Here is a 12,964-nt window from a genome sequence, read left to right on the forward strand (position 1 = left end):
AATTTTCAAAATATAAATTAGTTTTGAACTTTACTTTTCTCAAACTTCAGTTGTTTTTCAAAATTATGTTTTCAAAATCAACAATAATAGAGACCACTAATTTTGAAACTCTAAAAAAATCACTAATGACATGGCACTCAATAAAAAAAGAAAAAAAATATAACCAAAACATCAAATCATTTATGGTGGAGCCCACTGTCACATCATTAGTAATAGCACTAATTAGTGCTCTCACTCATCTACCTTTCAAAATATGATTTTTAAATTTGACGTTGTATTCATGATTTCTAAATTTTAGTGTTAATTATGTTGGCGGGAGTCATGATTCCTACCTATTTAGGAATCCTTGATTTGGTAGTGTTATCTTGATTTGGTATTGTTAGGAGTATCCATAATTAGCATGATTTGTTTTTTCATTCTTAGTCCATCTTGCAATCATATATATATCTCATCTGTGAGATATAAAACAATTCTATTCCAAAGTTTTCTTTCAACTTGGTATCAGAGCAACAACCAAACCCTAACCGTCATGACCATTCTCTTGGCCGGCCAAATCCCAAACCCAACGCTGCCCTCTGTTTCCGTTGGCAGCAACTCCAAACCAATCAACAAATCAACTCATCAATTTCTCTCGGCTACCATCACAGAAGAGTTGTCTTCTACCATGATTCCTGTTGCCCTTGCTATTGCTCTAATGGTGACCGTTCAGAATGATTCTTCTGCTGCACCATTCAATATAAAATTGAATGGGACCAATTACAAAACATGGTCTCAAATGATGATGATTCATGTTGCCAGACAAGAGAAGAGGGGCTACTTGACGGGAAAAATAGCCGACGTTGATGAAAGCAATCATGGGTATGACAAATGGTGTAAAGATAATTCCACAGTTAGGGGATGGATGGTGAAAACCATGGACCCGCAATATTTAGAACTCTTCCTTGACATGCCTACAACAAAAGATATGTGGGAAGCTATAGCCCATATGTTCTATAATGAATCGGACGAGTCACAGCTCTATGAACTCCACTGCAAGGCCATGCGCATCAAGCAAGATGGACGTGATTTGTCAGTCAATTTTGCAGAAATTAAAAGTGTGGTAGAAACTTGATCAACGACGTCCTATTGGTATGAGGTGTGTTGCCGACATTAAAATTCGACAGGAAGAGATTACGAAGGATCGCTTGTATGACTTTTTGGCAGGATTAGATGATGAATTCGATCAAAGTCAAGGAGACTTGTTGCGCATGAGTCCCATGCCTAATTTGAATGAATCATTCAATTTTGTTCGTCGAGAGGCTCAATGGCGAGTGACTATATTGAAAAGGGGTGGTTTAATAGGAACTTCAGCTGCGCTGGTTGCGTCGACTGCTTTGGTTTCAAAATCATCTAGGAATAATCAAGTCTATCGTCCTCAAGTTGAGAACAAAGATGAGTTGCAGTGCAAGCACTGTAGTGGGAAAAGGCACACGGAGGATTCATACTTCCATAAACATGGGTATCCAGATTGGTTTATTGAACGGAGGAAACAACTCAAAGCAACAAAACGGACTAGTGGTCAAACCAAACTGGCAGAAGCAGGCACCAGCGTGGCTGGCATGGTCTCTACACACGACCAGCCCACTCTGGCCAGATCAACCACCCGAGAGGAACCGGTTCTATCTTTTCTCTCTCAGCTAACAAAACCTAAAGCTTTAGAGGATGCAGGTAATCAAGGCCAAGCATTCGTTACAGCTGACAATCATTACAAAGGTTGGATTATTGATTTCGGTGCAACTGATCATATGACATATGATAAGACGTTATTTCAATCTATGACCACTCCTATGAAAACAAATGTTATCACGGCTAATGGTGACTCTAATCCAGTAATTGGGGCTTGTTCCATTGCTCTCTCTCCTACCTTGTCTTTACAGAATACCTTGCTTGTTTCTACCTTGTCTAACCATTTGTTATCAGTTAGTCAAGTTACAAAACAACTAGGATGCATTGTACTAATGTTTTCTTCGTTTTGTTTACTTCAGGACATTGAGACGAGGGAGATCATTGGGCGTGGTACTAAGAGAGAGGAATTGTATTATGTTGAGGATATGACAATGGGACAAGTTCATCATGTTAGCAGCTTCAGCAGTGACAAAGAGAAAAAAATTTGGTTATGGCATCGACGGCTCAGGCATGCATCTTTAAGGTGTCTGAAGTCTTTACTTCTTTCACTATTTGACGGAGTAAAACTCTATGCATTTACTTGTACGAGTTGTATTCTAGCAAAAAGTCATCGGATTTCTTATCCACCTAGTTTTAATGAAAGAACAACTCCATTTGCTTTAGTCCATTCTGATGTTTGGGCCCATCTCCTATTGTTACACCATCTGCGATTCATTGATTTGTTATTTTTGTTGATAAATGCACTAGAATGACCTGGTTGTATGTACTAAAAACTAAAAGCGAAGTACGTTCAATTTTTTCAATATTTTATTAGATGATTCAAACACAATTTTCTTCTCCCATTAAAGTGTTTCAGTTCGATGGTGGTGGTGAATTTGTCAACAACCCACTTGCACACTTTTTTCAGGATCATGGAATTCTTCTTGAAACAACGTGTACACAAACTCCCGAACAAAATGGGGTGGTCGAGCAGAAGAATCGACATATCCTTGAGACTGCTCGAGCTCTTCTTTTGGGCGATTCTGTACCACAGCGGTATTGGGCTGATGTTGTAACCTATGCCGTGTATTTGTTAAATCGAATGCCATCTCGAGTACTTGATTTTCAAACACCATTGGCAGTATTAGGTACTCATGTCTCTGTCACATCGTCCTTGAATCTTACTCCTCGGATTTTTGGGTGTGTCGCTTATGTGCATCTCCATAAAAATCAACGGAGTAAATTGGATCCATGTGCTCTGCGCTATGTGTTTCTGGGTTTTTCTCCACAGAAAAAGGGGTATAAGTGTTATCATCCCCCTTCTCGCTGGTGGTATATTACCATGGATGTTACCTTCCTTGAGAGTGAGATGTTCTTTAATACAGAATTGACCAACTCTATTCTTCAGGGGGAAATAAACATGCCATGTGAAAAACATATTTGGTTTAACGTTAGCATGAGTGCAGAATCAACAACTACTACTGTTCCTACAACAACTAATATTGTTCCTACATTCAGTTCTCCTTCCAAACCAGACGAGTTTTCCACCTCCACTCCTCCGACACCCGAAGAGTTTTCCACTGCTGAACCATACAACCAAAATGCAAGTAAGGCAGTTGATGCACATGTCATGCTAGGTGATACTTTAACTGGTATTTCACTTACTAAAACTTTGCCTGAGCTGATTGAGTCCCCCCTTCACACCACAACAGTACCCACTCTGTCTCTTCTGAATGGTCCTTAGGTATGCACTTCAGAACCTAGTCTCAATACTCCTACTCCTATTCCTATTGATAGTATTGAACAGTCTTACCAATTGCCTCATAGAGTAAATAGAGGCAAACCACTTGATAAGTACTCACCAGAAGGCAAAGTTCGATATGTAATTGCCGACTATTTGTCCACACACAGGCTGTCTGAACAATGTCAAGCATTTGTGAATCAGATGGCAGGAGTTGCAATACCAAATAGAGTTGAAGAAGCTCTTAGAGAGCCCAAGTGGATAGCTGCCATGAAAGTGGAAATGGAAGCATTACAGAAAAATAGGACATGGGATATAGTCTCATTGCCCAAAGGGAAAAAAACCAGTATGTTGTAGATGGATATTTGCAGTTAAACACAAGGCAGATGGGACAATTGATTGATATAAGGCAAGGTTGGTAGCAAAAGGGTATACTCAAATGTATGGTGTTGACTATCAGGAGACTTTTGCTCCAGTAGCAAAAATGAACACTATTCAGGTATTGTTTTCTCTAGCTGTAAATTTAAATTGGCCACTGAAACAATTTGATGAAAAAAATGTTTTTCTTCATGGAGATTTAGAAGAAGAAGTCCACATGGAGTTTCCTCCAGGTTGTGGACTACATAGTGGAGCTGGAAATGTGTGCAGATTACGAAAGGCTCTTTATGGTTTGAAACAGTCCTCTCGAGCATGGTTTGGGAGGTTCACTTTGGCAATGGAAAAGTTTGGGTATTGGCAATGCAACTCTGATCATACTTTGTTTATCAAACACAGGGGTGGAAAGGTTACTTTGTTAATTATTTATGTTGATGATATGGTTGTTACTGGTGATGATACAAATGAGATTAAGAATCTTCAAAAACATTTAGCTTCTAAATTTGAAATAAAGGACTTGGGAAGTTTGAAATATTCTCTAGGAATTAAGGTTACACGCTCTACTAACAGTATCTGCTTGTCTCAGAGGAATTATGTTTTGGATTTAGTAGCAGAAACAGGCAAGCTAGGGTGTGCACCTGCAGAGACTCCAATTGTACAGAATCATCTCTTAGCAATCTATCCAAATCAAGTACCAACTAATAGGGAAAGCTATCAGAGATTAGTGGGAAGGTTGATTTATCTATCACATACTCGTCCAGATATTGCTTATGCAGTTAGTGTTGTGAGCCAGTTTATGCATTCGCCTAGTGAAGATCATCTAGCAGTAGTTATGCGAATATTGAGCTATTTGAAGGGAGCTCCAGGTAGAGGGTTAATATTCAAGAGACAAGCACATTTGAATGTCAAGGGATACACTGATGCAGATTGGGCAAGTAATATAACCAACAAACGTTCTACGTCAGGCTTTTTTACTTTTGTAAGAGGTAATCTGGTTGCACGACGTAGTAAGAAGCAGAATGTGGTGGCTAGATCCGCAACTGAAGCTGAGTACTGGGGAATAGCTCAGGGAATTTGTGAACTTCTCTGGTTGAGGATTTTACTTACCGAAATTGGGTTTCAACAAACTGGTACTATGGCACTCTACTGTGATAATCAGGCGGCCCGAGCAATTGCAAATAATCCAGTCCAGCATGACAGAACGAAGCATGTTGAAGTGGATTGTCACTTCATCAAGGAAAAACTGGTTGGGAAGTTGATTGATATCCCGCTTGTGAGATCTGAAGAACAACTAGCAGATATCTTAACACATGCAGTGTCCTCACGGGTTTTCCATGGCTCACTAGACAAGTTGGGCATAGGAGATATCTACGCACCAACTTGAGGGGGAGTGTTAGCGTGAGTCATGTTCCTACCTATTTAGGAATCCTTGATTTGGTAGTGTTACCTTGATTTGGTATTGTTAGGAGTGTCCATAATTAGCATGATTTGTTTTTCCATTCTTAGTCCATCTTGTAATCATATGTATACATCATCTGTAGAGTAAAATATATAACAATTTTATTCCAAAGTTTTCTTTCAACTAATTATACCAAAATTCCTCGACTATTAGTGAATATTAACTTACTCCATTTATGAATCTGTATATTTTTACTCTTTCAATTATACTAGTAAAAAATTGTATAAATATGCCTTCTCATATAAGGGAAATAAGTAGATATTTACAAATAGTTAAGGAAGATTCAGTAAAATTGTATATCATTACTCTAGTTGAAATTATTATGTTTCTTTAAAAAAAAATTAATAATAATTAGAGTAATACATGCAAAACAAGAATTGTTTCAGAAAACAATATGCATAGATATATATGTCATGGAGGCAGAGCCAGCCAGCAGACAGCCAATCCAACAACCAACCCCACCAGAGGGTGATGCAAGGAGTTGGTATATGTGGGCTGCATATATCTTTTATCTCTTTCTTTCTTTCGCTTTTGTCTTTAATAATAATAATAATATTATTATTATTATTATTATTATTATTAGTGTGCATTAGCTGGCATGGAATAGCAGGTTTTGTCTCTCCCTCCCTCCTCTGCTTGTGTATATGAGAGAGAGTATAGCTTTGCCATTTTTTGCACTTAGGTACAGAGTTGTTGAATGCTTTTGTTGTTCTCTTTAATGGGTAGTTTTGTTTGTCTGTCTTTATGGTTTATCTTGTGATCCCTTGGTTCCTCCTAATCACTCATTTTTTTATCAAATTATGTCACTTACTGTTAAAAAGTCCTTGTTTTGCTCTGTGTCTCTCTCCTCTCTTGTCATATGATGATTTGTCTCACTTCTTATCTTAACTTTTTTTAATTTTAACAATGTGATAATATATTAAAATTTTCTCAATAGGATAAGAAATAGAGGATTAGATAGATGATTTATTTTTTCTCTCTCTCTCATGCTTGGATCTCTCGTATTTAAAAGCCCTTCTCTCCAATTTCAAAGTTCTCAACCTATTAGATCAAATCAAATCAAATCAAAATATATTTATCTTATGATAGAAAAGTAGTTTGGAACATAAAAATACTTGCAAAGGCCCATGTTATTCCCTTTGAATGGAAAGCATAATTGATATCATCAAGAACCAAGAGTTAAAAATTATTTTGTTTATATGGTTCCACAATGCCCCTACATTTAGGAAAGAGATGTGAGAGGTCTAACATCGTTCCACCACCACCATAAAAAGCTTCTTACTCTGAGTATGAGTACATAATAAAAATGCAATACACTTCACAACACTACTGCCAGCAAATATCTAAACCAAACATTTTTACCTTCCCTAAGTTTGGGGAAATTATTCAATACTCCCGGAACATCACGTGTCCATACTCTAAACCAATCACCAATTAATTAACCCCATGTTGTTCTCCCATTCCCAACATAAATCGTGGGCTCTTGTGTCTCTTCACTAATCAAAACCTTATGGAGCACTACGAGTCCATACTCCGAGAGTACTGAATAATCACCCCCTAGTTGGGTGTTCTCCCATTATTTGTTTGGGGAATTGTTAGTTTAGTAGGCTATTTTACTTTTTGACTATTTTAATAAGTTAAAATTTTTGTGTTTGGAAAGATGGCTGAATTTTTTTATAGTTGAATGTGATATTTGTGAGAAAAAAAAAATGAAATAATTATTAATTTGATGTGATATTTTGTTTTATTGACTATTTTAACCTGTTTTATCTTCTTCTTTTTTCTTTTTTTTTTGTACATTTTAACAAAAAAAAAAAGGTCAAAAACCTACTTACCAAACAGCGCCACTCAAATGAACAATTTCTGAATAGTTGATAAGATTAAAATTCCAGCATCTGCACCACAATAACTTTCATATGTTATCACTGAATCCAAGACACCAACACAACATGAATTAACTTTCATATGTTATCACTGAATCCAAGACACCAACACAACATGAATTGCTAAAACAATTTAGTACTGCATGGATAGTAATGTTGTGTTTGGTTGAGGGATTTGATGAGGGATTTGGAAAAGGAAATGGAAAATGTAGGTGAAATGTAAAAAAAAATATACTTACATTTCACATAGTTTCACACACTTTTTCCCTTTCCCTTTCCAAATCCTTTCCAAATCCCCCAACCAAACACAGCATAACAGTATTGAGAGTCAAAAAATATATACAAACCATTATAAACCTCTCATAAAGCTAAAGAAAAAACATCACATCTCATATTCTTTTTAATCTCTTAAAAAAAAAAAAAACATAAAAATAATCTTGTCTAGCGACTAAACGGCAATCTAATAGGTAAAATTACCATTAGTCTGAGACAAGATTCTAATTCCAACTGATCTAAATTAAAACAGTTGTAAAACAGATTCTAAGGTTAGCTCAAGCAGGATCGACATCCTTTTGCTTGGAGCAAATGCTTGGCCTGTACCCCTTTTCCAGCATCTTCTCAACTTCCTCAAATGGCAATCCTTTCGTCTCCGGTACAAGGAAAAATATCGCTATTAGTCCCAGAAACGAAAACCCGGCAAAAAGCAGGAATGTGCCTGCAGAGCCAACTGCCTCAGTTAAAGTTAAGAATGTCTCACTGACGAGCAGATTTGAAATCCAGTTACTAACTGCTGCTATCCCTCCTCCGATGCCTCTGTATCTCAACGGGTATATCTCTGAGTTCACAATCCACGGTACTGTTCCCATCCCCGGTGAGTACATTATGATGTACAATCCCAGAAGTAGGACTGCTAAAGCCCCGAATTTGGTTGGACAGCCCTTCGTGTACCATGTACGATATTCTGTGCGGCAGGCATCTCTCGTAGCATCGCTTGCAGCCAAGCATGCTCCCGGAAGATACTGATGAAGGGGAAAGTACATTAGTAAAGTCGCAATTGGTAACGTTTACGGATTAGTGTTTACAAAACACGTTTATACTTATTTTTGGTGTGTATACATCTATGTGTTTCAAAATTTTGTCTTGAAAACAAGTGAGAGTAGGTGTTTGCAGGTGGTTGTCGTTAGGGGATGGTGGCCGAAGGTCATTGCTAATGATCGGAGGCAGTGGCTAGAAATCGTTTTCGGTGGAAAGATTGTTGCTGAAGGGGGTCTTCAGCGGTTGGTTGCATAAAGCCAGAAGTAGTTGCCGGATGTGATGGCCAAAGGTGGTTGCCATTAACAAGACAGAGGTGGTGGCCGGAGGTTGCTGACAGCGGTACTAGAGCGGGTTGCCAGCAACAGTGGCTTGATGTTGGAGGTGGCCGGATGTGGTGGCTGGCAGTGGTGATAGGCTGGGGGGTGGTGGCAGGGTGAGAAAGGTAGAAATGAACAAAAAAACTTGTTCTCAAAACAAGTGAGAATAAATTTTTTTATTACAGTAATTTAATAAATCTTGTAAACTATTTTATAATTTTTTACAGTTTTTACTTAGAATTTTCAAAAACGTCTGTAAATGTAAACAAAAAACTGTGAATATAAACAACTCAATGGTAATCAACATTTGTTAGGATGACAAAACATGAAGGTTCAAATAGATTGATTCATTGAAGGAGTTAAAAGAAAAAAGAGGGCAATGTATCAAAACTTACTTTGTTAGGTGAATTAGCACAAAATGCACAGTCTGATGCTGCTTTCAAACATTTCGTACAACTCCAAGATGATGCATCCTGTGCTGACAAATAACTTGAACACGTAGAGTTCCCGCCAAATCGCATGGATTCGAACCTACTAATTGGTGGAGAGTGAACAGATGCTTGGAAGAACACAACCGATAAGGCCACGAGGCAGACAATAATCCCAATCATCGACAAAATCATCAACCTCCTCCTCCCATATCTGTCAACAGTAACCATACTAACAATTGAGCCAAGAGCATTGAGACCGGAAGTGATGAGAGAGAGAGCTAAGGCAGTCTTATTTGAAGCGTAACCGGCCAGTTGAACTATGGTTGGACTGTAATACATGACAGTGTTTATACCCACAAATTGCTGAGCCACTTGAACTGTGATCCCTGCGTAGAGGCCTCTCCTAACCACATTGTTTTTCCAAGCACTCTTTATTTTTGAAAACATGCCATCCCCGATGGCAGCTTCCTCCACCTTTTCAGCTTCAACCGATGATTGTAGGGCTTTCATTTCTTCTTCAACTTCGTTAGCAGGGTAGATCTTCTCTAAGATGGCCTGGGCCTCGTGTACCTTATTCTGATTATCAATTCAAAGGACAAAACTGTTATCCAAATTGCATGAAATGGCAAGTCTGTTTATAAGTCCATCAAGGTTCAAACTAATATGTACAGTACGTACATTCAAAAAAAGAAAAAAGAAAAAAAAAATGATGAGGAATTAAAAAAGAAAGAAGATGAGATCTTTCTTTTATCACTTAGGAGCCATGTGAGTTGAAAGTCTCATGCACGGTTTTGAATGAGATAAACAAGTGAGGAATTCTCTTTTTGACTCTGACTCTCCCAATCCAATGGTTGCTTGGATGGTGAGCAAAGGCAATTGAACACGATGTAATCAAACTTTCATCACCCAACTCTGAACACAATGTAATCAAACTTCTGCCCAGTTATGAAGTGGAAAAAGTAGGAATAGCATAAAATTGCATACTGATGTATTACCTGCCTATAGAGCCATCTAGGAGACTCAGGAAGTAACAGCATCAGTATAAACTGAACAAGAGCAGGAACACCAGCAACCCCTACCATCCATCGCCAGGTACCTGGTGCCTGAAACACATTCATTTGGAGGGATTAACATTAACACAATCAATAAAATAAATTTATAAAAAAAAAAAAAAAAAAAAGGAGTTACAAAAATCAAAGGAGATAATGAATCTTCACACCTTTGTGAATGCGAGGTTGATGAGATACGACAGGAACTGTCCTCCGGTGATCAGCAAACCATTTGTGCTGACAAGTGCTCCCCTAATTCTAGCAGGAGAAGCTTCTGAAATATAGAGAGGTGAGGTCATGGAAGCCATTCCAACTCCAAGACCTACAAGTATTCGTCCAATAATTATCACCCAGGGAGCCGGAGCAACAGCCATGACTATTGCACCAATAAAGAACAGAAAATCAGCCATAAGAATCGATTTTTTCCTCCCGAACTTGTCGTTCATCCATCCACCAAAGGCTGCACCAATTATAGCTCCTGCAACTGCCATGCTCACAATGGTTTCCTGCAGATTGAGGAAGGTATACAATAAATCATCACATAAAAGAAAGATATGAATTGAGAATGATTTCAAGAGAGATCAATTGAAATATGTAAGGAATTAACTTGCCTGTAGCCATGTCTTCCTATCGACAGATTTGAAGTCGTCCCGGATGTACAGCAGGGCACCAGAAATAACACCTACAACCCACAAAAGAATTCTAATGTAGAACATGCAGCTTAAGTATTTTTAGAACTTTGGGAGCAGCAAGAGTCAAAGCAGGATTGCAATGGGAACAAGGGTATAAATGTCATTTTTCTATACTTGAAAAGTTTTGTTTTGTCAGTTACGTGGTCTAAAAGACTCTGATTTCACTAGGTTTTTTTCTCAAATGTTTCTTTAGGATTCTAGTACCAAATTTGAACTTAACTCAAATTTAAACTTCTCTCCTATAAATAAGGATGTGACCCTTGATTGGGATTGCGGAAAATTCTTTTACTTTCCTTTTGGAATCAAGTTTGTTCGACTTGTGGATTCAAGAATCTCGTCTACCAGAACAATATCAAGTCTTTTTCCTTATTACCGCTGCATCAAATTCAGTGATTAAACAACACAAAAATGGTTTGGACTGTAACATGATTCAAAGTATTATATCAACTCATGCTACTTCAGTAATATGTGTATGCAACAGTGTGATTGCAGTGGGAGTGATAGTAAAGTCGGAAAAAGATAAAATAAAAAAAAATATAAAAAAAAGTCTTCCAATCTTAGCTCGTGTTACCATCATCCCAAAAGAAACAAATGAATGGAAAAACCTTGTATTACCGGTGTCATAACCAAATAGGAGCCCTCCAATGCCGGCTGATAGAGCAAGTCGCATTATGTATGGTGTTTTCCAACTTGTCCGCCAGCATTCTGTGAATTCTGTTTTATCCGGTTTGCCACCCCCTTCCATCTGATTCGGGTCGTTGAGATAAATTTATCACTGAACTTCTGGTCAAGAAATTTTTAATTTTTTATTTTTTTGAAGAAGAGAGAAGAACAATGCAGAAGAAATATTTGATGTATTAAATCAAAGTGAACCTGCAAGAAAAATTAAAGAGGGCATCACAGTATTGAAGCCTATACACCATTAGTGAGCAACATGATCAGCATATACAATAATCAGAAAACTGGATATGATCAATCACATAAAAACCAGTATCAAATTCTTTGCAAAACACATAATTGACTAAAATTATCGAATGTAATGTAACCATAGACGGAAATTCGCTCCGATAAAAGAATAAAATTATAGATCAGATTATACATAAATAATATGGAAGAAGAATGAGTTGTGCAGTTGCGTATTCCTTAAAATTCAATGAAAAATTAGGGGAAAAATAGAAAAAAGAAAATCATTAAACACATTGCTGGGAATTATGAAGAAGCGTTCAATCAAAAAGTATGCGGGCATGCATCTATAAACATAGATAATTTCTCCATGGTTAACCATCCTCTATTCTCTTCAAAAAAAAATCCCTGCACGGATTTTAGGCAAATCACAATTCAGTTGTGATTAACAATACTTTAAGAAGAATGGAATGAAATCAAACCCATCAAACAAGAATTACAGTTTCTTTATCTAATTTAGATCATCCCAATTGTTCATTAAGTTGGTTGAATTCACAATGCAACCCATGAACACCATATAAACTATTTTGATCACACAACACAATCCAAAAACTAAAACAAAAGGCAAGAAAAATAGATAGTGTTTTTCAAAGCAACAATTGCCTTCTTGAAATTTTACTTCCAAAAAAAAAAAAAAAACACCTTTCAGTGAAACATCATTACCTTGAGAAGCTTCCCTCTTTCTCCTCCTCCTCTGCTTCTTCCTCTCTGCTTTTCAGATTTACTCAAACCCTTTACTCTTCTTATTATGATATATCTACACATATTTAATGAGTTTATTTTTTGTTTTTTTGGCAGTTAATGAGGATAAGACTTTGTTTGAATTTATGTTTGCGACCCACATCAGAATCCAGCAATGCCCTTGGAATCTATGATTGGACGGTCCGATCATAATTGGGCTGTGTCTAAGGTGGGCCAACATATTATCCTATGTTGATTCAAATAGTTGAATACTTTTAGGAAACAAATACGTAGTCAATTATGTAGTTTGACTAATATAAGTTGTTTCCCTTTGGAACTCAAAGTCAGCATAAAAAAGTGGAAATTATTGCATGTCTAGGTGGATAAATCTTTGGGATTACTTCACATAGTGAGGTCAAGTTTGGCATCCTCAAAAAAATTTAAAAAGTTAAAAAGTTACTATTCTAAATCATATCATCTTATTTAAGTCACATCACCTCTCTATCACATCATTTCAAACACAACCCATACTCAACCTATATTTCATAAAAAGTCAAAAAGTGTACTTATTTAGGACACTCCAAACAACCCTTGAATATTTAGAAAAAAATATTTTTCAATTAATTAAAAACTTTATAAATTTTAAAAGTTATGATCATAAATTTGTAATTGATTTTCAAAGGTGTCACTGACG

The 12,964-nt window shown here is 37.0% G+C and overlaps 2 protein-coding genes across 5 annotated transcripts; one reads left to right on the forward strand and one right to left on the reverse strand.

Moving 5' to 3' along the window:
- The first annotated feature begins 1,130 nt into the window (after positions 1 to 1,130).
- Positions 1,131 to 3,742, forward strand: LOC145800035 (uncharacterized). The gene is made up of 4 exons (XM_082889697.1): positions 1,131 to 1,958; positions 2,025 to 2,114; positions 2,573 to 3,296; positions 3,402 to 3,742. Exons 1-4 carry the CDS (start codon positions 1,131 to 1,133, stop codon positions 3,740 to 3,742), a joined length of 1,983 nt encoding a protein of 660 aa, XP_082745823.1.
- Positions 3,743 to 7,467: 3,725 nt separating this feature from the next.
- LOC114270804 (inositol transporter 4-like) lies at positions 7,468 to 12,374 on the reverse strand. Of its 4 annotated transcripts, none has more exons than XM_082888374.1 (7): positions 12,253 to 12,364; positions 11,242 to 11,371; positions 10,546 to 10,616; positions 10,105 to 10,440; positions 9,881 to 9,988; positions 8,850 to 9,461; positions 7,468 to 8,121 (listed from the first exon to the last, which is right to left on the reverse strand). In XM_082888374.1, exons 1-7 carry the CDS (start codon positions 12,352 to 12,354, stop codon positions 7,654 to 7,656), a joined length of 1,827 nt encoding a protein of 608 aa, XP_082744500.1. In that variant the 5' UTR covers positions 12,355 to 12,364; the 3' UTR covers positions 7,468 to 7,653. The 4 variants fall into 4 exon arrangements, with proteins under 4 accessions (XP_082744500.1, XP_028068202.2, XP_082744501.1 ...); XM_028212401.2 differs by having other exon boundaries at positions 7,473 to 8,121; positions 11,242 to 11,409; positions 12,253 to 12,374; XM_082888375.1 differs by having other exon boundaries at positions 7,473 to 8,121; positions 11,242 to 11,499; positions 12,253 to 12,373.
- Positions 12,375 to 12,964: the final 590 nt, after the last annotated feature.

Source organism: Camellia sinensis, chromosome 9, assembly GCF_055761805.1.
Source record: "Camellia sinensis isolate YWXY chromosome 9, ASM5576180v1, whole genome shotgun sequence".
NCBI lineage: Eukaryota > Viridiplantae > Streptophyta > Magnoliopsida > Ericales > Theaceae > Camellia > Camellia sinensis.

Excerpts from the sequence above, each read along its gene's own strand:
- LOC114270804 (XM_082888374.1), bottom strand. The coding sequence starts at position 12,354 with ATGTGTAGATATATCATAATAAGAAGAGTAAAGGGTTTGAGTAAATCT. Across the intron at positions 11,372-12,252 it reads AAAGAGGGAAGCTTCTCAAG|ATGGAAGGGGGTGGCAAACC; the intron begins GTAATGATGTTT and ends GACCCGAATCAG. Across the intron at positions 8,122-8,849 it reads GTGCTAATTCACCTAACAAA|TATCTTCCGGGAGCATGCTT; the intron begins GTAAGTTTTGAT and ends CCCCTTCATCAG.
- LOC145800035 (XM_082889697.1), top strand. The coding sequence starts at position 1,131 with ATGAGGTGTGTTGCCGACATTAAAATTCGACAGGAAGAGATTACGAAG. Across the intron at positions 2,115-2,572 it reads CAATGGGACAAGTTCATCAT|GATCATGGAATTCTTCTTGA; the intron begins GTTAGCAGCTTC and ends CACTTTTTTCAG. Across the intron at positions 3,297-3,401 it reads GCTAGGTGATACTTTAACTG|AACCTAGTCTCAATACTCCT; the intron begins GTATTTCACTTA and ends TATGCACTTCAG.